This window comes from Python bivittatus, unplaced genomic scaffold (assembly GCF_059951505.1).
Source record: "Python bivittatus isolate LINGU-HERP-01145 unplaced genomic scaffold, Pbiv_v1 ctg000980_np1212, whole genome shotgun sequence".
Classification (NCBI taxonomy): domain Eukaryota; kingdom Metazoa; phylum Chordata; class Lepidosauria; order Squamata; family Pythonidae; genus Python; species Python bivittatus.
In genome coordinates this window covers 49,260,597-49,287,122 of record NW_028277125.1, presented here as the reverse complement: position 1 = coordinate 49,287,122, position 26,526 = coordinate 49,260,597, and the positions used below count along the sequence as shown (strand labels likewise).

The 26,526-nt window shown below is 36.3% G+C and overlaps 1 protein-coding gene across 3 annotated transcripts in view; it reads left to right on the top strand.

Annotated features, from left to right (window-relative positions):
• The window catches only part of LOC103048882 (VPS10 domain-containing receptor SorCS1), a 426,712-nt gene that overhangs the window by 385,553 nt on the left and 14,633 nt on the right, over positions 1 to 26,526 (top strand). For all 3 annotated transcript variants that reach the window (XM_088131613.1, XM_088131614.1, XM_088131612.1), the window contains exons 20-23: positions 15,636 to 15,769; positions 18,541 to 18,664; positions 21,350 to 21,462; positions 24,044 to 24,175. In XM_088131613.1, coding sequence (XP_087987739.1) covers positions 15,636 to 15,769; positions 18,541 to 18,664; positions 21,350 to 21,462; positions 24,044 to 24,175 — 503 coding nt within the window. The remainder of the gene's footprint in view (positions 1 to 15,635; positions 15,770 to 18,540; positions 18,665 to 21,349; positions 21,463 to 24,043; positions 24,176 to 26,526) is intronic.

Here is a 26,526-nt window from a genome sequence, read left to right as displayed (position 1 = left end):
AAAGTTCAAAGGGGTCAATACTTGCCCTACCCTGCTTCTTCAAAGTCCAACTTGAACTTTGGAAAAATATGGTAGAAATGTCTCACGAACACCTTGGTGTAATTTCAGAAAAGTTAGAAATATGATTTCAAAATTAAACATTTTTTTTTCTTTCATGATTCATATTGTTATGTGTGGTGGAGAAAACTAGAAATGTGTTAGAGAGAAAATTCATATTACAAGGTATTATTTCTCCCACTGATGCTGCCAATGTTTTAATCAAGGACTTTCCTTTGTTTTTCCATAACTACCTGTTAATTCACTTCTTTACTTTCCTCCTATTTCTTGATACACTTTTTCTCTCTGCTCTTCCTTTTTACACACATAAAGACTGTATAATGTACACTCCTTCCTTCTTTCCTTCCTTCCTTCCTTCCTTCCTTCCTTCCTTCCTTCCTTCCTTCCTTCCTTCCTTCCTTCCTTCCTTCCTTCCAATTTTTAGGGGTCTTCTGTGCCCCTAAAACCTTCCTAGTCTTACCTTCCCACACACATAATAGCTGAGTAGAATGAGGTATAGCCACTTGATGTGAGATAGAGGTAGAGAACAGCAAAAGGAGTGCTTTTGTGGGGTCCACTGGATATACATATACAATATGTATACAGTAATACACAATATACAGTGGAAACATTGTATATGGAGAAAAATGGGAATAATGCTGCACTAGATTATGAATGCATTAAAAACCTACAAAATTAAACATGAATGCAATGAAGCTATTTAGGTTTATATCACTGAAAATCTCTTAGATACAGTATGTGAGAAAAGGCAGGGAATGCATTTGACATTTTTATATAAAGAATTCCTTCCCACTGTCAATTAATTGGGAATAAACTAAGAAGCCAGGAAATTCTGAACCCAGTAAAATAAACCCATGGTTCTAGAATATCCTAGACGTACCTTATTTTCTCTTGTTCCATGTCTTGATACTGAAAAATCTGGGCTTGGGTATAGTTTCAGATGAGCAAGAGGCAGACACTTGATACTGAATTTCTCTTCTCCATCACTGGAATGTTCTTTCTAACCTCAGAAGGAAATCTGTGCAGTCCTACAGTCCCTGTGATATCCTCATCAAGTCCATGCAGTTGAAGTGAGATTGTATTTATCTATAGAATTTATCCAGTTTTTTTAGTATTGCATTGCCAAAACAATGTACAGCTAAACGGTTATACAGTATAAAACAATTATATTAAAATCAATATTTAAACAGCAATTCCAATCAATATTTAAATAGCAACAATGAAAACATTTTTAAGTCATTTTTGCTTGTTGTTCATTCCCATTATATATATATTTATATATATATATATATATATATATATATATATATATACACACACACACACACACACACTCATACATACATACATACACTAGTTGAACAACCCCAAAATTAATTGCAAATGGAGAGAGGGTAATATCCCAAATAACCATGATGAGCCTCTGGTAACACAGAGCCAAGATCTGCTGCTGTTTGCTAAGGAATGCTTTTGCCATCGTGTCCCACTTTATATGCAAGTTAACAAGGCTACTTGATGGAATACCTTTTTGTTTATGCAGGCCATGACCGGAAGCAGAAATGTCATTGTCTGTGTCATTCCCATCTTGTAACAGGATTGCAGCCATGTAATTGTTCTGTGTGTTTCAACACCATATAATTTATTACATTCGTTGTTAGATCTTACACTGCACAGGATGTGATGTTTTCTTCAGTGTTTCAAGGATTAAATTCATAAACCATGTTTGTAGCTGTAGAACTCATTAGGCTGAGTATAGACATGCAGCTGTAGCTGCTAGAATTATTGAGTTTTTCTTCTGGGATGGGAAAGTAAAGCAATTTATTCTGTATTTTACACAGAGAAATTAATACTATATTTGCAAGATAGTGTGGTATATCATGATGCAGTGAATCGAAACTAAAACTAAAACTAAAATTGCTACAGTCTAATAAGATGTTGGTGATCTTACCTCCAATATCTCATGGAATTTCACATAAGGACACTGAAATCTCATGTGAGAATACCAGATCCTTGTGAGATTTCAATATTCTTGCCTTGTATTTTGGGAGATCTCATCTAAGAACACTGAAATGTTAAAAGATTTGTCAGACTCATGTGATTTGGGCCATTTTAATTATTTATATATGTTGTTTATTATTATTATTCAGCCTGAATTAATTTACCATAAGGTGAGGGCTTCTTCATTGAAGGTCATAGACTGTAATCTAAAAGGCTGGTCCAGTATAGTAGACAGATTTGTTTTGATTTCCCATTCTCTGCCTGAGAGACAGCCACTGGCCCAAAGTCACCCTACCACATCCATGCCTAGTGAAGGACTAGAACCTGGGTCTCTCCACTAGACTAGAACCTTTTCTATTGAACATTTTAGGAAAATAAATAAATCAATCAGTTTCATTTTTATCACTACTGGTGAATATTCTCCAAGTTTGGTTTCCCAATCTGGTACCATTGGCAAAGCGTCTCTTTTCCATTGTTATGCCAGATTGTCTTTGTGGCTGTTAACATGCATCTTAATCATTTATGGTGTTTCTTGTTTATATGTCCTGGAACAATTCCTAATAAAAATATTTGAGGTTTCAGTTCAAATTTTATTTTTAGATTTTTTTGTATAATGCTATATATTTCTTTCCAATATTTTGGGTTTTTTTAAACATAATCACTGCATATGATACAAAGTTGCTTTTTCATAGTGACATTTCCAACTTTTTTTGTTGTTGTTATATGCTTTATTTTTGTAATTATTGATGGAGCTATGTACCATCTGTAAAACATTTTATACCAATTTTCTCATAGGTTATACTAATGATTTTGTTTTGCTGATTTTTCTCCCCTATAATTGCTCCCATGGCTGTATCCTTATTGTTTTTGTTGTTTTTTGTTTTTTTAAAAGATTTTGTATCTGCTTCCTCATACAACTTTTACTTGTTCTTTCTCCATGTCGTATTTTAATAACAGATTAAATGCATAATCTAACACCTTAATGACTACACCCCACTTGCTCCCTCGTATGGGTCTGTGTGTTTCTAAGGACAGAAAGAAAATTCCAGTGATAGAGAATACAGATCCATCACACTACTAATCTTTGCTTTGAAGTTATTAGAACAGTAAAACATACATTTTAGAAAGCAGTTAATGAAAGGTTAATGATGGATGAAATAGAATAACCATTTCAAAAGAATTATATATAGCAGCAGCGAGATAGCATTGTGGTTAGAGCACAACCCTTTGACATGGGAGACTGGGGTTCAAATCCTGGCTGGCATCTACCTTACCAGTAGGGGTCTTTGGGCAAAGATCCCTAACGCTTCACCTGGTACCTTGAATATGAGAGTGACATGAACTAAGAGAATCATGCCAGCTCAGACATCACCCAGATTAACAAGGTCTGTGCCAGATGTTGGGAAACCAGGACAATCTGACGATATAGGTTACTGGAACAAACCATACATGGACTAGAAAAGAGAACCTGAAATTGATGGAATGCTACCACAACAGTTGACCTAATGAGAGGGAATATATGAAATGAATGAGGGAACTATGGATGGAGAGAAGACCTACATCCACACTAAATGAGAAACAGCTAGTTACCCAATGCTTCAACAGAGTGAAGAGGAAGCTGCTCTCATAACTTGAGGTAGACCAACTACATATTACATCCTGGACCTGAGAGCTGACCAAAGCAATCTCCCAGAACAGGAACCAGTCACCATCACAATAGCAGACATCCAACAACAGATCAAGAACATGAAGAGCTGGACAGCACCTGGCCCAGACATGATCCACACCTACTGGCTAAAGAAACTAACAGCAGTGCATGAATGCCTAGCAGTACAGATGAACCAGCTGCTAGCAGCAGGCTCCCACTGGCCTGTGCTAGCAGACTGGCTAACACAGTGCAGATCATGAAAAAACCCAGAAGGCACCATCCAACTACTAGCCAAAACCTGCCTCCCCACAACATGGAAAGTCCTGTCAGGCATCATAGCTGCCAAGCTGTAACACCATATGGAGCAATACATGAGCATACCTCAGAAGGGCATTGGGAACAACACCAGAGGCTCAAAACACTAGTTGCTCATAGATAGAGCAGTCACCTGAGACACAAAGTCTAGGCAGACCAATCTGAGCACAGCCTGGATTGACTACAGGAAAGCCTACGACTCAGTGCCACACACATGGATCTGTGAATGCCTGGCACTATACAAAGTTAACAGGACACTAAGGACATTCCTCAAGAACTCAGTGGGACTGTGAAAGACAACACTGGAAGTCAACTCAAGACAGGTGGCACAAGAGCCAGTTTGGTCTAGTGGTTAGGGCACCATGCTAGAAACCAGGAGACTGTGAGTTCTAGTCCCTCCTTAGGCATGAAAAGCCAGATAGTTGACTATCAGCCTAACTCACCTCACAGGTTGTTGTTGTGGGGAAAATAGGAGGAAGAAAGAATATTGGTATGTTCACTGTCTTGAGTTATTTATAAAAATAATAAAGGCAGGATAAAAAATCTAAACAAAAAAACCTGTGGCACATACCAAGGTGATGCACTGTCCCCGCTGCTATTCTGCATAGGCTTGAACCCCCTCAGTCGGATAATCACAAAGACTGGATACAGATACAAGTTCAAGAGTGAAACTACCATTAGCCACCTGCTCTACATGAATGACATCAAGCTGTATGGTAAAAGTGAACAAGATTGAGGCATCCTACAGTCACATGGGAACCATGATGAGGAAGCAAGGAAGACAGCAACATTCAAGTACCACCAAAGGATAAGACAGGTCCTGAACAGCCAGCTCAATGGAAGAACAAGATTCATGCCATCAACATATACGTCCTGCCAGTCATCAGATACCCTAGCAGTATAGTGAGCTGGCCAAAGGAGGACATGGAGGTTGACAGTGTGAAGACCCAGAGGCTCCTGACAATGGTTTCTACCCCAAGTCCAATACCCAGAGACTGTACACCAGCCAGAAAGAGGGCAGGCAGTCTGGTGAGTGTCAAAGCCACTGTCCTGGATGAAACCCAGAGCATCCAAGAGTACATCAGTAAGTTGCCACCCAAAGATGAGCTGCTGAGAGAATGCATGAGGCAGCAGCAGACATGGGAAACGCCTGTCAGAACCTAAAGTAGAGGAAATGCCTGTCAGAACCTCCAGCAATCAATCTATCAACTCATTAGTTGCTTGCTTCATTTCTGCCATTTTTCATTAGGAGGTGGGGGGAACAAGGAAAGTGAAACCATCAAACTGGCTGAGGAAAAGGGGGGTGAGAAGTGAAGGTAAAAGTACACTGAGAATCCATGGGCTTTTTAGTTTCAGCAATGCTTTGAAGCTGCATATACATCTCAATAAATGCATTTCTTTTTGAACTTGGTTCGAGTTTCAAGAGATGTTTCTTCATTGGGATTTGAACATTGTAGATCTGACAATGCCATGGCAAGACAAGCCCCTGCATGAGATGTACCATTGACAGATAGCTGAGGTGGCTGACATTGGGAAATCCTACCAGTGCATAGAAAGGGCTGGACTAAAAGACAGCACTGAGGCACTGATCATAGCAGTGCAGGAAGAGGCACTAAGCACCAGATCCATAGAAGCAGATCCAGACTAGACAGGATCCAAGGTGCAGAATGTGTAAAGAGGCCTCAGAGACATTCCAACACATAGTGGAAGGGTGTAAGGTGTGGGCAGGAGCAGCATACACTCAATGGCACAACCAAGTAGCTGGCATTGTGTACAAGAACATCTGCATAGTGTATGGGCTAGGCCCTCCCAAGTCCAGATGGGGATTCCACAGAAGGCCATGGAGAATAATAGGGGTAAGATACTGTGGGACTTCCAGATCCAGATGGAGAGGCAGGTACTGGCCAGTCAACCAGACATTGTAGTAGTAAACAAAGACCAGAAGACAACAGTGGTAATAGATGTAGTGGTGCCAAGTGACAGCAACATCAGGAAGAAGAAGCATGAAAAGCTGGAGAAGTACCAGGGCCTGAAGGAGGACTAGAGAGGATGTGGAAAGTAAAGGCCAAAGTGGTCCCAGTGGTGGTAGGAACCCTCAGGCTGTGACTCCTAAGCTGGGAGAGTGGCTCCAACAGATCCCAGGAACAACATCAGAGTTCTCTGTCCAGAAGAATCCAGTGCTAGGAACAGCTAAGATATTACACAGAACCCTCAAACTCCCAGGCCTCTGGTAATGGACCTGAGATTGAGGAAGATACATACCACCCAAACGGGTGAGGGGGGATTTTTTTTTAAAAAACAATTAAAATAGTTATACAAATATGGAAATTTATAATGAATGAGCATAATAGGGCTACTTCAACTAATCAAACCAATGGCTTCTGTACTGAGAGCTGAATTATTTTCATATCACCTAGTATTTAATGTTTTAATGAAAATATAAATAACTACAGCCCTCACGCTTTTCAACAGAATATCTAGATTCTTAAATTATTTGAACCAATTATCTTTTCCCAGTCTCAAATAATGTTATTCCCCCACCCCCACCCCACACAAAAAAATAGATTCTGTTGTTTTAAACGTGTGCATTGGTGTCCCAAACTGGATCTTTGACTCACAAATAAGCAGTAACAAATAGCTCCATTACCTCCAGGATATCCCCACCCCCTTGGCTTAATTACCACCAATTTAGAACAGAAGGTTTAGGGTCTCCAGCATATATGTTTCGAAGAACTAATTAATCCTTGTGGATGCATATCTTTTTAATTCAAAGAACACAGTGGATTGTCCACCTCTTGTTGGATATTTATGCATTGCTAGCTATGTCATGTAAATAGTAGTACAACACCATCTGCTGTTCCCAAACTGCATTTTTAAATCTGCCTTTTGATCTTAATTGCAGTAGTTAATCAGAATTACCTGCTTCGGTGATTTTTTTCCTCAATCAATATTGAAAACAGCAGATCCTTAAATGAAGAATATACGCTTTATTCTTCAGATGAGGTTTTTAAATCAGCAGCACAAGAGCATACAATATTCAGTATGTACCTGCCTGCTTTCGTATTAAAGGGCAACATTTCTTTAGCATTTCCTGTGAATTTAAAGAAAAATGTTGCATAATAACCAGTATAAAATAACTAATTTGATTATTTGAACAAACTTTATATACACATCTGATCTTATTCAAAACAAATAATAAATTGCAAGTTGGATATATAAAGTCCTTTAATTAAATCAGATATGTATGTTATCTATAAAATGTATGGAAAAGGAAAACTTCTACACTCTGAATATATAACATCTGATTTGCTTTTGAATATCCACAATTATGATTTTTTTTTTTTACATGCTAAAGTTTTGGTAAATAGCTTTATCATGAATATAGGAATAAATTGTTACTGATTTTATCAGGGTAATAAAAACAAGGAGAACTGGATGTTTTTTTAAATCCAAATTTACTTTTTAAAATAGATTTTATTAAAAGATTATATATATAAATATATAATTATATATATAAAAGATTATATATATAAATATATATATATATTTAATATTAATATATATATATTTTAATATATATATATATTAAAAATATAATCTTTAAAAAGATCATGTATATATATGAAATATATTCAAAGAAAAAATATAGTAAAGTAAATGTGGAAAAAAAAGAAAGGAACAAAAAAGAGGCAAAGAAAAAAGGAGATAGAAAAAAATAAAAAGAAAAGAAAACATGAATGTGTGTTTGTGTGTGTGTTCACTTTTTTTAGAGTGGCTGGATAGCTTAATGGTTAGAGCACTGCCTTTGACGCAGGAGACCTGGATTCAAAACCCAGCTGGTACCTACCTTACCTGTAGGGGTCCTTGGGCAGAGACCCCCTAACGCTTCACCTGCACTTCACCTTCATATTTACTTACCTCAAATATGAGAATGACACAAACTAAGAGAGTCATGCCGGCTTGGACGTCGCCCAGATTAACAAGGTCTGCGTCAGATGTTGGGGAACCAGGGCAATCTGACAATAAGTGGGCTACTGGACTACTGGAACAAACCATACATGGACAAGACAAGAGAACTTGGAATTGATGGAATGCTACTACAACAGTAGACCTAATGAGAGGGGATGAAATGTATGAGGAAACTACGGATAGACAGAAGACCTACAACCACACTCACGGAGAAACAACTAGTTACCCAGCACTTCAACCTAGTGAAGAGGAAGCTGCTCTCACAACTTGAGATAGACCAACTCCACATTACAACTTGGACTCAAGCAGACCTGGAAGAACAACTGGATGTACAGCCAACACCTGAAGCTGGAACATCACTGCCACCCCCTCCATTACAGAGCACAGAGGCATAAGTTCATGGATAAACTAGCTACAGTCAACCCTCAAGACTGATTATCAAGGCTCAGTGGAGAAGTACCATCAGGTAGTATGCTAGAAGATACCAATAGAGCCCTCCAGACAATCCCTACTACCACCATAACTCAAACCAATGAACTGGTATATGCTACACCTGCTGTAATCCTGGAGATACTTGGGTACACAATCAAGAAGAACAGCAGTACATACCCTCCTTGGAAAATGAGGTTGGAGGCTAAGATCAAGGCAACTCAAAGAGAAGTCAGTTGGCTGGTGGAACTACAGAAGGGTGTGGAGATTAGAGCAGTCACCTGAGACACAAAGTCTAGGCAGACCAATCTGAGCACAGCCTGGATTGACTACAGGAAAGCCTATGACTCAATCCCACACACATGGATCTGTGAATGTTTGGCGCTATACAAAGTCGACAGGACACTAAGGACCTTCCTCAAGAACTCAAAGGAACTGTGGAACACAACACTGGAAATCAACTCAAGACAGCTCACACAAGTGGCCATCAAATGTGGCATATACCAAGGTGATGCACTGTCCCCGCTGCTGTTCTGCATAGGCTTAAACCCCCTCAGCCAGATAATCACAAGGACTGGATATGGGTGCAAGTTCAAGAGTGGAATCACTATCAGCCACCCCCTCTACATGGATGACATCAAGCTGTATGCTAAGAGTGAGCTAGACATTGGCTTACTGATCCACCTGACATGGATCTACAGTGAGGACATTGGGATGTCATTTGGACTGGAAAAGTGTGGCCGAATGATAGTGAAGAGAGGGAAGGTAGTTAAGACTGATGGGGTGGAACTACCAGCAGACATAGAAACCAGCTACAAATACCTTGGTATACCACAGTCACATGGGCACCATGATGAGGATGCAAGGAAGACAGCAACATCCAAGTACCACTGAAGGATAAGACAGGTTCTGAAGATCCAGCTCAATAGGAAGAACAAGATCCACACCATCAATACATACATCCTACCAGCCATCAGATACCCTGCCAGTATAGTGAGCTGGTCAAAGGAAGACATGGAGGCTGCTGATGTAAAGACCCAAAAGCTCCTCACAATGTATGGAGGTTTCCACTCCAAGTCCAACAACCAGAGATTGTACACCAGCCACAAAGAGGGCGGGCAGGGTCTGATGAGTGTCAAAGCCACTGTCCTGGACAAAACCCAGAGCATCCAGGAGTACATCACTAAGATGGCACCCAAAGATGAGCTGCTGAGAGAATGCCTGAGGCAGCAGCAGACATGGGAGGAAGTTCAAGTGGAGGAAATACCATGGCAAGAAAAGCCCCTGCATGGGAGTGGTGCCATCCTTCAGTGGTACTTGGATGTTGCTGTCTTCCTTGCATCCTCATTGTGGTTCCCATGTGACTGTGGTATACCAAGGTATTTGTAGCTGGTCTCTATGTCTGCTATGTGGCCCACTGGTAGTACCATCGACAGATAGCTGAGGTGGCTGACATTGGGAAATCCTATCATTGGAAAGAGCTGGATTAAAAGACAGCACTGAGGCACTGATCATAGCAGCACAAGAATAGGCACTAAGCACCAGATCCACAGAAGCAGGGGTCTCCCACACTAGACAGGACCCAAAGTGCAGACTGTGCAAATAGGCCTCAGAGACAGTCTAACATATAGTGGCAGGGTGTAAGATGCAGGCAGGAACAGCATACACTGAACGGTTATACATACAATTCCAATCAAACCTCTTTTTTTCTTTTTTAATCTTTAGTCCCACGATTCTCTCAACTTATGTCTCTATTCAGTACCTCAAGAACTAAAATGAATAAGAGTTGAGTCAGCCGGCATCCTTGTTCTTGTCCCTTTTTGAATCTCACAAGTTTTTGTTAATTCTCCATTAACAATTATTTGTGCTTTCTGTGAAGTATAAATCAATCTTACTCATTTAATAAAATTATCTCCAAGGTTCATATCTTCCAGAACACTAAATAAGAAAACCCAGTTCAAATTTTCAAAGGCATTGTCTGCATCTAAGAAGATCAACGCACCTTGTTTTTCATTGTGTTGTTCCAAATACTCCAGAATATCCAACACATTTCTAATATTATCTCATAATTGTCTTTTAGGTAAAAAGCCACATTGATCTTCATGAATAAAGTAAAATTATTTGCAACCTTTCTGCCAAAATCATTGTAAACAATGTGTAGTCATTATTCAATAAAGATATTGGTTGATAATTTCTTGTTAAAGTCAGGTCCTGGGCCTCTATATTGGCCTCTTTCCAGCTGTCAGGAATCTTTCCATTCTGTAAAATAATATTCATCATTTGTTGTAAAGGTTGTAAAAGTTCATCCTCAAAACATTTATACTAAGAGGCTGGCAGGCCATCTGGACCAGGTGCCTTTCCTGTTTTAGTCTTTTTAATTGCTTCACAAACTTCCCTTATTGTTATAGGTCATTCAAAATTTGTCTCTGATTCTCTGTAATCTTCAGTAAACACTGTTTATGTAAATATTCATCCACTTTTTCCAAGGAAATTTCTTGACCTTTATGTAAAGTAGAATAATACTGATGAAACACTTTTTGCATATTTTCATTATCTGTTATTACAGTATTTTCTTCTTATAACTTTAGTATCACTTTCTTTTCTTTTTCTTTTCACAACTTATATGCCAACCATTTTCCTGGTTTATTTTCTTTCTTTTGCATAATTCATCTTTATTTCCATCTCTCTCACTGTTTATATAGATAATTGTCTTTGTAGAAGCTTAATTTGGTGGGTAATAGTTGTCCTCTCTGGGGACCTTTAAAACTCTTCTTCCTTTTATCTTATCCAAAATCACTTGTATTTTCTCTTGCTTTTCCTTTTTAAATTCACTGTTATGTTGTATAAAATATCCCATTATAAAAGCCTTGCTTGCATTCCAAACTGTTCTTACTTCTCTACCTTTATTAAAATTATTCTCAAAATATTATTTTAATTTATTTTTGCAATCCTCCACTAATGTTTCCTTTTGCAACAACATCTCATTCGACCTCTATCTGAAAGAGCCATTTTTCCTTTTAAAAGTTAAAGTCACTGGGTTATAGTCTGAGAAAGTGTTTGGTAATATCTCCACTTTATGAACAATAGTAGCCAGGTCATAGCAATCCAAATCATATCTATCCTTGAAAAAGATCTTTGGCTTTCAGAAAAATAAGTATATTCTTTTAAGTCACCATTTTTATATCTCCATACATCATCAAGCTCCAAATTGTCCATTAAATCAAAGACAACCTTTGGTAGTTTGCCTGTGTATTTTTAATATTTTTCTCAGAAGTTCTATCTTTTTGTGGGGAAACTACTCCATTTCAGTCTCCCAGGAAACACCAGTTTTCATACAGGAAGTCCAATAGTTTATCCTTAAGTCCTTTGTAAATGCTGTTTTATTTTCATTTGGGGCATAAATTCCCAATATCAAAGTCTTAGCTCTCTGCAGATGTAGTTCACTGCAACATATCTGCCATAGTTATCAGTCAATATAAGTTTTGAATATAGTTGAGAATTTATATACAAAACAACTTTCTTTCTTTCTTTCTTTCTTTCTTTCTTTCTCTCTCTCTCTCTCTCTCTCTCTCTCTCTCTCTCTCTTTCTCTTTCTCTTTCTCTTTTTTTCATTCTTGCTGAAATAAATTCTTCACCCAAATTTTTGTGGCTCAGATATTTTATATTCTTTTTCCTAATATGCATTTCATGCAAGCAAATCACATCTTGTTTTAACTTTTTCAAATAATGATTTTCTTTTTCTCTTTTGTGGAGCATTTGCTCCATTTTTATTCCATAGTTATGTGAAGATTTTAGAAAAATCAATACCTGTAGTGCCCAATGTGGTAACATCTTCAACATCCTGTTGTATCTGTTGTGGCATTTGTTTAGTCACTTCCATTTGCATTTTCTCCAATTCTTCTTTGAATTTTCTCAAGAAATCTCTTGCTTTCTGCATATAGTTCAGTCTGAATTTTAAACTTATCCCTTCCAACTTATCCCATCTAAATGAAACATTTTTCTGTTTGAGATTGTCAGAAATCTAGAGTACTCTTATCTCTTGAGCAGTATTCTAACTGGAATTTCCTTAAATACAATTACATCTGTATTATCAATCCTCAATACAGTATTAAATTGCTGCTGCAAAACTTGATCTCTAGTCTTCTTCCTGACAAAGTGTACAAGGATATTCCTTGGAACTTTTCTTAATTTTGCAAATTGTGTATTGATCCTATAAACTTTATCAGTCTCTGCTTCTCTGTCATCTTCATCCAGATCCAAAAAGTTAGAGACTTAACAGTCTTTTCTCTGATGGTCTTCTGGAATGCCATGGTCTTCTGGAATTGCTCTAAATCTTCAAGAAAATTATTTTTCTTTCAGTTCTGGTAATGCCAAGTTATCCAATCTTTCTCTGTCTCCATCTCTGTTTATAACTTCTGTCATACATTTCAAAATTTCCATTTTGTCATTAATTTGTTTTACATCTCCAGCCAATTGTCCTACAAATTCTTCAATCTTCTTAACCTCTTTCATATCCTTTTTTATCCCTACAAATCCTTCTTCCATTTCCTTATTGAAAGCATACAAACTATTGGCAACTGTTCAGTCATCATCTTGTCAAATTCCTCAAGCATTTTCTACAATAAATCTGGTGTGGGGCCCTTAATTGTAAGTTGTTCCAGTGAGCCTCTCCTTCCTTCTCCTATTTTTGCTGCTTTTCTTGTGGTTGCCATTGTAAATAATGTCAATTACTAAGGTGAAGGTAAAAGGCAAATCCCTCTCTCTCTCTCTCTCTCTCCCTCCCTCCCCCCACCCCTCTTTTCCTGCTTTGCTTTTCTCTGTCTTTAACACTTTAGTTCTAATTAGCTCTCCATAGTTACAGTCACACAGTCTGTAAAATAGCTTTTGCTGAAAAATAGGTTGTGGTTTTTGTTATTGTACAGCTACCAACAGTGGAATGGATTTATGGGGATTTTTTTGTTTGTTTGTTAACTTGACTAATATTGCTGCATTTAAACATCTTTTTCATTAAAAAAATGTAAATAAAGAGGAAGAGGCAATACAGACAAGTATGCATTTATTTTTCTGATGCTTTCTGTCAGAGACAAGATCTGTAGAAAGTTTAATAGAGGCTTTGGAGAACCCCTTTGCTGAAAATAGATAATTGACTTAGAAGAATCTTTCTAATAGGTTGTTAAGGCATTACATATTATGTACAAAATTGCTTGGATTCTTAAGATATGCACACTCCTAGCTTCATACAGGCAGTTATAATGAAATGTTTGCTGAAGTTCTAACTTACTAAGAATATTTTTTTATAAAGTTCTGTGTACAAACTATAATATTGCCGCACAATCCTTTTTCCAGAGTTGTCATGCTGCCACCACCCACTAGGTGATGAATTTTAATTAAATTATTGAGATGCAAAAGATTTTAAAGTAAAATTAATACTGGCACTTCTTTGAATATTAGCATTTCTATAAAGCAAAATAATAAAATATCAAAATAAAGATTGTCACTGTTGTGCAGTGATATTTCACATAATTTGCCTTCAGACTTTGTCTTTAGAATACTATGTACAGTCTATCTTTGTTTTCATAAGTTCTCAGACCAGAGAAATACAGATGTTGCATGTGTCATGCCCTCATACATGAGGTTTTACATGACTTCCCATCCACCTTGGGAGAAGGGGCAGGAAACTTTTCTAGTTTTACAAAATGCAGATCCTGTGTGGGTCCCCCCCCCTTCATACTGACCATCAGGAAGCAGAATGTAACCAATTTCATTTTATTTGGGACTCATTACACCTATATAGCTGCAGATCATTCTATGGGATTTCAGTCCTTTACTGGAAATTGACTTCAAACTTTGATTTGAAGTTATACACTGGATTATTTGAATGTAAGGCAATATGACCCATTTGGAATAAAAATAAGGTTATAAAACCATATTTAGCTGCACTATTTCTATCAATGATACAAGTAACCCAGCAATATTACTCTGAAGTAATAATTGGTAACAAGGGTTTGCAGGAACTGTTTATAAGCCTCTGAAACAAAGAGTAAGTTCTATTCTTGCACTATGGATTGTCAGTGATAACATCTTTTGCACAGAAAAAGAATATAGTTTTAGTCATTGGTATCTGAGAGAGAGAGAGAGAAGCCATTCTTTGCTCATTCTAATTCCTCATACAATGAGGACATTATTCATTTCAAATAGAAAACTAACGTCCTTCCTTCCTTCCTTCCTTCCTTCCTTCCTTCCTTCCTTCCTTCCTTCCTTCCTTCCTTCCTTCCTTCCTTCCTTCCTTCCGTCTGAAATTATAGCTATTCTTCTAGGATTCATAATTTACTTTCATACTCAATGAATTGTTGTTTCTTTGATTATGGAACTACCCTTTCTTATAAAATGATCTGGACAGTGTCTATCTTCTGCTAGTGACTTTTCATTTCCTTCTTTCCTTCTTTCCTTCTTTCCTTCTTTCCTTCTTTCCTTCTTTCCTTCTTTCCTTCCTTCCTTCCTTCCTTCCTTCCTTCCTTCCTTCCTTCCTTCCTTCCTTCCTTCCTTCCTTCCTTCCTTCCTTCCTTCCTTCCTTCCTTCCTTCGCAATTCCACTAAGAAACAAAAAATAAAATATGAACTCTTTATCTGCAAGCTCTTCAATCACAAAGTTAGAAAATCTTGTTAAGTATGTGAGTTGCAATATATGGTTATAGTGAAAGAGCTAAAATGGGGTTAATGTGGCTTGAAAAGTTAAAACTCATATACCTTATTTTAACATTTACCTTAAAATTGTTTCCTATATGACAATATTTCCACATGAAGATAATTTCTGTGGATAAGCCCCATATAATATAAAACCTCTTCAGATATACTTCATTTTGAGTGTACATGCCAGGAAGTAGTTATAGACGATTTCTTTTTCCATGTACATTAACTTGTGCAGCAGCATTGTACGATTAAATCTTCATGTAGGGTGCTTCAGTGTGGTCCAATATGGAAACCACACATATCACAAAGCTCTTCAGCAAAAAAGTCATTTATAGCTGAATCTATGGATGAATACTCATCCACTTGCTCCTAATAATCATGTGCAGGGTTGCAACAATGCTGAAATTAGATTGTGGTTGAAGTAGCCTGCAGTCCTACTGAAACTGCAGAGAAGGGAACATGTAGTTTAATATATTAATGCATAAAATGACTGTATGAACAGATCTTTTTCATTTCTTCCTCATTTCTAGGTCCTTTAGAGCATGTCCATTTGTCACTTCCATTTGTAACAACAAAGAACAAAGAAGTTAATGCCACAGCAATTTTATGGCCCAGTCAAGTTGGAACCCTAACATATATTTGGTGGTTTGGAAACAACACTGAGGTCTGTATTTCATGCAGAAAAATTAGTGGTTAATTAACACTTTGACCACATTATCAAAGGAGGTGGGGGGTGGGAGGTTGAATTATCTCAAGAAACAGATTACAGGACCCTGATGATCACAGATAGCAATGTCTACTATTCCAGGGTTTGAAGCTGTACTATTTTCTATTTATTTACACACACACACACACACACACACACTCAGGGATGTTTTCATCACATGTAAAAAAGGGAAGGCTTTGATTGAATGGTTGTGGCCAACATCTTGACTTTTTTTTTTTTTTTTTTACAAACTCCCACACCCTGGATATTCTGTTTATACTGTTGGACTAGTAGAATGTTTGCAGATTTCCAAGATCAACTTCTTCTGTTTGACCACTGTTTACCAACTTTGGCAGTTTCCAGGTGTGTACACTTCAAATCCCAGAATTCCATGGCCAACATGGCCATTGATGAGAATTCCTGGAATTGAATCCACACACCTGGAAGCTACCAAGGTTGGGAAACACTGAATCAAACTGATAGAAGATTCTTATTTGCATTGTTAATCAGGAGTAACTAAATGATACATAGCCTATGGACAGTATTTAATTTGCTAAAGTAACCCAGCATTAATTCTTCTTGCTAACTAATTTGTGTTATGAGCTGCTGTACTGCTATGTTTAAAAGACATTAGACAGTGGAGAAAGTGGACCTAACCATTATAAAAGTTATATTAAGGATGTTCCATTGAGATCACTTGAAGTTAAACATTTATTGTTCACTAAATGGTACAGACAGCACCTTTAAGGATATCTTAATATAAGTATAAGCAACAATGATGGGACTTGCACTTCATGAATGCAGCAGGCTTGTGTTGTATAATTAAGCCAGACAGTATGGTTGCCTGGTTGGTCCCATTTTCATTCCTCACAGCTTGTTTTAAATTATTCTGAGATAAATTATTTATTAAGCCAATGCAAGGTAACCTAACAGTGTGCAAACCTTTGCATTCTTAAGAATTTTTCAGCGAGATCAGGAAAGCCTAAAAGGGCACAAATATGGGGCATAAATAATGGTTTGGCATAATGGCCAGGGCAAAAATTGGAATTCAGAATATTCCCAATTACCAGATACACCCAAAATGTAAGGGAGGATTTATGTTTTATCTCATTTTCAAAGAGAGACAAACTTTGGAACAGAAAGTGAGGGAGGAAAAGGAACTGTCTTGCCTACCTGAACTCAGCTGCTCTTTAGATATTGCTCTTTAGTAAGAATATCAATGTTTAAATACCTTACATGTTTTAAATTATTACTCAATTGGCACTTTTATACACTGTCCACCAACTTCAGTGATGGATACTCTAAATCAATCCAAATAAATAAAAGGAAAGGTAGGATTGCCCTTTTGAGAATATGGAGTTTACCGGAAAAAGAAGCAGGGTTTTTAAAATATCCTTAATGTATGATTTTACATTATTTCAAGCAATAGCTGAACTATAAGAGGTGATTAATTTCTTCCACAATACTCACATGGAATTATGCGATATTTTTTTTCCATAATGGTTCCATAATGATATTCTATCATTATCCTAGAAAACAATATGATAGCCCCAAAGGCAGTTTATTCACACACTAGATGACACTGAGATCATAGATATTATACATGTTGTTATTGATTTATTTACAGAATATGGCACAATAAAATTATTAGTACCAAGAGTGCTCTGTGAAAGAATCCTTATTGTTCTGTGGTTCTTTGGTTCTTTATTTTCTTTCCACTTTTCTATTTCTCTTTTTGGCAACCTGTCCTTTTCTTGTCTAACCTTTATGATCTTTTCTTTTTCTCTGTTACTGAAACCTGCAGAGAGATATTTTTCATGCTTGTGCAAAGGATGTTACTATGTGACAATTAAATATTTGTCACCACTAATGCAGGGAAACCTCAATGCTTTATCACCACTGATCTACTTGTTTTTAGCCCAAACTGAAAGGTTAGAAGGGTCTTCCTTTAATGAGTCAATCATTTGAGGGGTCTTATTAACAACTTCTCAGAAAAAAATAGCACTGAATGAAAGGGTCTAAAGTTCTGCACCTTCCATATTAACAGTTTTCTTATTTTGAATCGGCTAGCTGCACAAAAAGAATACTTATATGTTTACAGAAAGATATTGAGTTTAACTTACTACTGTGTAGAAGCTGTATCAGGTTTTGTTCACTTCAAAATTCATTGAAACATACAAGTTGAATGGGAATGTGTAAATTTTACATATAATTGTACAAAAACTGGAATAATTAGGGGAAAATATCAATCTTATCAAATCTACCCATCTGTATCTGTTGTACACTTATAAGGTTTGTTCATCACATTAAGCCTCAATTTGATTTATTTGGATCATCTCTCAGTTTATTGTGTGATCAGTATGGTTTGTAAGCCTAATGTTGTGGCTTAGTTTTTATGTAAACTAAGACAAGCATGATTTATTCAACAAAACATTTTTAAAATCCCTGCCGTTTCATATTTTATAAGAATTTAGCCATTGTTTTCTGGATTATGTAGGTACTTTTCTGAAGCTTTTCTGAATGATAGGTTTCATATTTTATAGAACCTTTCCAGATTTATGATTTTTCAAAGAATTGAAAAATGTAAGACAAATAAATCAGTGGCAATATCTTCTTAGCTATTCTTTAGGCTGACATACTGGGCAACTTTAATCCCAGTCTGTTTTTAGTAACACATTTATCTTGGTTTTTTATTACTACAACATTAATGATCTTTTATGTCTTTGCAGCCACTGATTACTCTGGAAGGGAGTATCACATTCACCTTCTCTGCAGAAGGTATGAACACAATCACAGTACAAGTTTCTGCAGGAAACACAATTCTGCAAGACACCAAGATGATTGCAGTGTATGGTGAGCCTTGTTTTTGTTTGCTCTTCCTGATTCATTCCTTGGGTTTCCATGGCTGTTCCCCTTTGCTGTGTTCACCACTTGGAAAAAAAAAGGAGACTAAAAAGAACGCAATAAGGCCTAAACATGTGATATGCCAATCAGATCAATCAAGAGCAAGGGCCAATTCAAAGCTAAACTTATATGTATTGTAAGTTAAGGGTCTATTTACCCATCACAAAATCTATTCTTTGGACTCAAACGACTTCATAACAAATTTACACCCAGGGAAATTCTTACTTTTCAAAAACTCAGCACATGGGGCATATTCTATAGCAGAGGTGGACAAATGATTTTGTATTAGAGTCACACTTTGAATTTTAAAAATTTTGCCTCAGTGGGCATTTGAGCAGATCCAAGAACAGTAGAGAAATATACATATTTTATCACTTTTATCACCACCATATATTCTTAAACTTGGGCATGTTCAGTCACAACTATTCTATCATCCACTTCAAGGGAATGTTTTGCTGGAATATTAGCTTATTGGCACCTCCCTGAATCTCTTGTCAATTTGCAGAAGGCAAAAGCAGAGTCAAGATTACATAGTCAGCAAGAGGGTGGGCCTCAACATGTTCATCCATTTTTTCCATACATAATGCGTTGTGTATGTGTGTGTGTATGTATGTATGTGTGTGTGTGTGTGTGTATATATATATATATATATATATATATATATGCATGCATACATACATACACACACACACACACATACATACACACACACACATATATATATATATATACAAAATTATTTAGCATTTGCATTTTCCCACTTGATGTTGCCAACCTTATTCAGTGATGAAAAATACCTGAGCTAAAGTTTTCTTTCACAACACTGCTATCTTGCATAGAATAGTTTCCTACATACAGGTATTTCAAATGCTGAAGTTAGTGTAACACTTCTCTTAAATCCTCACTCAGTTCCTTCCCTTTTTATAGTAGTAATTTAAAGTAATTGCCATGCAGCCGGTCTTATTTTGAGGGATGTTTTCAAGTGTTTAATTTGCATCCTTTCAAAATCCAAACAACTTAATTGCTATACAAACTGTCTGTATTTGGAGGAATACTGAAGAAAACACACACACACCAAACCACAATATGTGTTTGAAGACATGCAAATGAAGACTTGTCTGGGTTCTTTTTTAAGCCTCTCTAGTAACTTGGTTCATAGAACAGTAACACTTAATGAGCTGATTACCAATAAAGCTTCAGATTTATCTTCATTTCGAATTTGTTCTGGGTCGGTGCAAAGTTGAAATTGGTTTAATCAGTAGGATCTAAACTGAAAACACTTTGAAATCAGTGCAGGTGGCATTGGATATTCCTCATGTTTGCAGACTTTTAAATGCCATAATTCTTTAAAACGGGCAAATAATACAATTACAGCATTACAGTCTGCTAAATGAAGTGCAAAGACAAACATTCAGGAGCTGTTTCATACAGCTATTTTCTCCTCTTCCTCTCTCTTCCTCACTATGGCTATGCAGACCACTGCAACACTTTCAAAAGATACCTTTAATATCTTTCAATATATAATCCTTTAAAATATATTAGTTCTTTCAAATGGCCTATTTTCCATGAGAAGTTTATAGTTAAACTGCCAAGTAACTAATACTGAAATAAGTATAAGAACTTTATTGCACCCTAGGGATCATGCAAATAGGCCTTTAGTTGATGCTATATGCAGTGCCAGATTTAGGCATAAACTAAACAAGCTAGAGTTGAGGGCCTCATAGTCTGCAGGGCCTCACAATATTTCAGAACATCTTGCAAACAACAAGTATTAATATAATACTTATATTAATAAAAGTGATCCTGATTACTTATTTTGTCAGCATTTTGTATACGTATTAATATATCTTAAAATTATTTTAAAAATTACATTTAGATATACTATATTATAATCTATGAGAGAGATCCAGCCAGCCAAATGATAAATATGTAATCAGTAAATGCATTCATTTGAAAATAATTTGTATTTTTCACTTTAAATACCTTGCTATTAAATAATTAAAAGGCAAATATATGTTTTTAATTTTTTTGTGGTGACCCAAGGTCCTGTTTTGATATGCACTTTTGTGAGACCTTCTGGTATAACTTTTTAACAAGGGGCCTCTAAGCTTTATATAGTTTAGGGCCTCATCAACTCTAAATCCAGCACTGATAGTAGGATATATATTTTAGCTTTATTAGTTAGAATTGAAAATATCAATCTGTTCCTCTTTGCCTAAATGTATGCTATTTTAACATGAGCATCATTAAAAAAAAAAAGCAAAACAGGGGACCCCCCCCTTTTTTTCTTTGCCCTAGTGCTGTAGAACAAAAGAAAAAAGAAAAAAAGATATTCTAAGGTTGGTTTGTTTTTTTTCCAACTTGACTGCCACAGTAGTGTCCCATTATGTCTAGCAATGTCCTGATTTGACATTTGGCTCATCCAATTCTAAGCAGTTATTTGTCAGCACATTTTATGGGATCAGGATGTTAAGTAAGATCTGTTGTCTGATATGGACATCAATCCAATTGATTAGAAATCCAAGCTCGCTTTAAAAATGCAGTAGCTATGTCTCAAGAGTTTTCATGCATAAGAGCCTGTGATTCTCTCTCTCTTTCTCTTCATCTCACTCTATTTCTCTCTTTTCCTCCTAGAGCATTTTCAGTCTTTACGGCTTTCGTTTTCTCCAAATCTGGATGAATACAATCCAGATATTCCTGAATGGAGACGGGACATTGGTCGAGTTATCAAGACAGTTCTAGTTGAGGTAAAAGAAATTGCCATATTTTATTCATATGCTTTGGTTATCTTCCACTAATCTCTTTGAAAAGAGCTCTTACAAGAATCTGAATCCAGTTTAAGACACAAGAACTATTCGCAGGAATACTCCTCCTGTTTATCAGATTAATATAAAAAATTCTCATTCATTTAATTTCAGAAAAAAAGTTTTTTGTTCTCCTTTTCTTTTATCTCACCATTTTTTTTTCAATGAAACTAGTCACAGATGCCTTGGTCTCATATCATTGTAAATGTGTTCTTTTGTAGCATGCTAAAAATGGGATTGTGTTTGTTTTGTTTACTAGCTGGCAAAGACCCTTTTAAATATATAGTTTGGTGTCTATCTTGTATTCCCATCTGTGTATGCTACTTAAGTCTAGCATTTTGTTCATATGGATCACTGCAGTCTCTGCTGTGCCTGTGTTATGATCATGTATTTCATTAATAACACAGTCACCTTGGTTCAACAATGGAAAATCTGAAATGCACATTCCTTCATCATACTTTCTCAAAGTTATGGTGCAGAAGAACACAGATCAAGGGACGCTGGGACCATGGTGCTAAATACGTTTGTGGAATTAATGTATAGTTCTATAATACTAGTTATCTATCGGGATTGATGAGAACAATTCAAGAATGTGATGGAATATAGATCTGAGTATTTCCAGTCTAAATAGTTTTCCAAGACCTGTACCAATTTTTTTGTCGACTAGAAACAAATTTTCTTGCCAGAATGCAAGTAATATTTCTGAACAAAATTTGAATATCACAGTTAAGGCAGAAAAAAATAGCTAAACATGGGCTATCATAGGCTCACCACAACTTTAAGCCTGAGCAGATCATGCTCTCATCATAAATGAAGCACAAAATTCACACAGTAAATCTATAATATTCGCACATAGAATATACATTAAAAATATGTTTCATTGTAGGGATAATATCCTCTTCTTAAAATGGACTCATCAATAGATGGGACCCACTTCAGTCTTTTCAACTCTAGGCAAATGAGCTCCAAGAGTTTGCAAACTGGGATATACATTGGGTGAACTTGGGTGGGGGTGGGAGGAAGTGACATTATTCATGGTATGAGTAATGCAAATTACATAATGTCATCATACCTTATACCGGATGCCTATATTTCCAGCTCTTTTATGGCTCCTCCCCACCCCCCCAGAAGTACATTCAAGAGATACAAGCCTTACTCGTAGCATATTTCATTCGTTCGTTCGTTCGTTCGTTCGTTCATTCGTTCATTCAATTTATATAGCTACGTACTTGATGTGTGATTCAGGGTGCTGTATGGAGTTAAAAACAACAAATAGTAACCACAAAAGAATAAAATATAATTAACCATATTTAACAAAGGCAGTTTAAACAACTAGAAACAAGCAAGATGGTCTCAAAAAACTTCAAATGCTTGGGGGAAAACTTGGTTTTTAGAGCCTTTCAGTAGACAAGCAGGGTCAGGACATCCAGATCTTGGTGGGAATGCTATTATGTGGGCAGGTATGTGACAGAGGTCTCCTGTATTTCATCAGATGACATTGTTTAAGTGATAGAACTTGGAGCATGCCAAGCCTATCAGATCTTATTGAATGGCAAAAATAATTGGAAACAGGCAGTCCCACATAACCAGTCCCTGGTCTTGTCTGTATGCATCCCAAATGCATATGCCTTCCTATATAGAATGTACTTTGGATATTCTGCTTCTAACTTACGTTATTGTAACTGTGTCTTGCCATTGTCTGTACTGTTTCTGTGAATTCAAGAAAAGCACCTGACTGGGTTAGTCTGATATATCACGTGTGGTAGAGCTCCTATTAGTTCCTTTGTCAACTTCTATGTCTACTGAAGATAGACCCTGAGCTGTGTGAGATCTAAATAGGATTGTTACATGGCTTTCCACCTGTTTATCAGGTTTCTAAAATTCCTTTCCTCCTAATTTATCCTGAGATTTTGAAGTTCAGCATTAATTGGTCCTTGTGTTAGGTTGTTTTTGGCCTAACAGTCTATTTGTTTTGATTTCCATTTTGATTTTGTAAATACCACAGTACATGATACATTCTTTATTTGTGTCGTTCATGTTCATTAATTATTTTTCTTTGCAGGTATTTTTTTTAACTGTATTTTTTAAGTCTCTGAAAAACCAGCAATCACATTAAGCCTATTTAGCACTGTCAAAAATTCTCTGCTGAGAGATACTTATGGGGGAAAGTAAAATGCTTATCTTAGAGTGCATATGGAGAATGGATTTTCTGAATGGAAGATGTGGATTTGAATGCAATTGTATTTGATGATCAGGTTGAGAGCAAAAGAAGCGAAAAAAAATCAGTTCTAGATTTAAAGGTGGTATGTGTTTTTCTTTATTAAGTATTTTTTTGAATATTGATGTTGGAATAAACAGAATGGTGGGATATAAATTAAATAAATAAAATGGTTTTGATTAATAAAGTCAGTAAATTTAGAAAAAAATAAATTAGAAGACAATCAGTTTTAGTTTATTTTAACTACAGAGACAAAGCTTTGGATGTTACTCTAACGTACTGTTACTTTTACTTTCCACACATTAGGCAACAAGTATTTCCAGTGAACATATTTTGGTAGCGATCCTGCCAGGTTTACCTACATCTGCTGAACTCTTTATTTTGCCCTATAAGGATACCACAGGAGAAAGTAAAGAAACAGCTGAAGATCTGCAACAGGTATTTGGTTCTTTTTATGTTGCATATTAATAATGTTGAACTATTAAGAAATTTACATTGAGCATTTCTAGAAAGTGATGATCACACACATCTCACATTAATATAGTTATTAATTCATAGCAATCTTTATTAGTACTTGCATTATTCATGACTATAGCCTTCCAATTTTCTCTAAATTGTGCCTGCAGTCACTGAATGAGTAGTTACACATTAACAAACGTAAAGGAGAAAAAGAAAAAATTGGCAACCAAGTTATTGCTATAGAAACCAAAGCATTTAGTTTAACAGTAAGTATAAATTTATTGGATTTATGTGGCTACCCAGCTCAAATAAAGCAACTCTGGCAGCTAACACAATAAAAACATTAATACAATAAAAAGCAATAAATAAAACATACCAGGAAACAAAGAAAAATGGCACCAGGAATAATCCAGTCAGCAACAAATTCATTCTGCTCATGGGCTTAACCAACTCCTGACCCATGTCTGAGATAAATATAGACACAGGTCTCCATTATTTCTGCCTTCCAGCCCATGAGCAAACTGTATGCAAAATATCTGTACAAGAATGGACTGAAAGGGAACAGCTAATCACTGAAAGACAGGCAGGATATTCAGAAGGGGTATCACCTATAGATAATTCAGCAGATAATTCAATTATAGTTCCTTCAACATTCAATTAAGAAATTATCTGGATTCCATGATTCACTGATAATTTTTAATATAGTTTTGCTAGAAAAGGTATGTTTATTTCTACTCTGGTAAGTCTGTAAGTCTGCAAAACCCTAATATTAAATTTATCATTTAATGTAAATAATATTTTCATTTGACTAATGAGTCAATTTATTACACACATGCTTAATCGGTTAGCCAGTTTTTCTTCCACTGACTTTGAACTCTAATAATGATAAACTAATAATTAATGTTGAAAATCTTTCTAAGGAAGATTACATTCTGTTGGTTGCTAGCTTTAATATTGTTTGCAGTATTTGGGTAATTGTCCTGCAATCATACATACATGCTAGGGCCTGACATCAGGAACTGGTAGTTCTTTTATGGGCTGATATTCTTTTATAGAGCAGATACTTGATTTAGGATGTCCTGAGGAAGTCCTGCTATGATTCAACTGATTCAAATGGTTTTTTATAAAATTTTGGGCCTTCATACCTTCACACACACACAAATCTTACATTCAAGCCAAATCCAGAGGAGTTCAGTCTGTTCCTTAAATCAGTCTAGTTCTTTATGCCTGGGGTTGGATTTTCTGCTCAATATTCAGAACAGTACATATTAAAAGTATTAGAACACCTCTAGTGATTTTACTCCTTCTGTATCCCATATGAGATTCTTACGGGACATTAACCATGAGAATAACTTTTTACCCTGAAAGGCATAGCTTTTAATCTTTTTTAAAAATAATAATAATAAAGAAAGGGTTATTTGTAGTGCTGAAAACAGCTAAGTCACTGGATATGAAATGGTGATAGTCCAATTTTTTGAACCAAAATAAGATTATCTGTATTTAGGCATTCTTAATTAATTTAGCTGCAAGTTTAAGTGTGCCAGCACTGGCACAAGCTCAAAGCTTTAACGTTTCTATGTCTATGATGGGCTTATGAAACTTGTACCTCATGAACCTGAACAAAGCCCAGGCATTTTTAGTTTTCCTACAAAAACATGTTCAGCATTGTTTTGTTGTTGATATGTATCTTACACTGAACAAGCTTGTTCTTGTTACCTGTACAAGGCTGATAGACAATATTTGGCTTGATTATGTGCCATCAAGTCAGTGTTGACTCCTAGTGACCACATAGACAGATTTTCTCCATGATGATCTGTACCTAACCTGGTCCTTCAGGTTTTCCCACGGTGCACTCATCATCACTGTATCTCACTGTAGCCTTGCTGCTGGTCATTCTCTTCTTCTCTTTCCTTCCATCTTTTCCAGATTCTCCAGAGAGCTAGGTGTATAATATCTCCAAAGTATCATAATTTGAGTCTGTCATTTGTGCCATGGGTGAGAAGTCTGGGTTGATTTGTTCAATGATCCATTTGTTTATTTTCTTGGCAGTCTGTGGTATTCTCAGGATTCTTCTCCAACACCAATGTTCAAAAGTGTCAGTATTCTTTCTGTCCTGCTTCTTCAAAGTCCAGTCCCTCATACCTTCACACACAAGCGAAATCCAGAGGAGTTCACACTGTTCCTTAAATCAGTCTAGTTCTTTATGCCTGGGGTTGAAGTTCCTACTCAGAACAATTCATATTAAAAGTATTAGAACAATTGTAGTGATTTTACTCCTTCTTTATCCCATATGAGATCCGTATGGGACATTAAACATGAGAATAACTTTT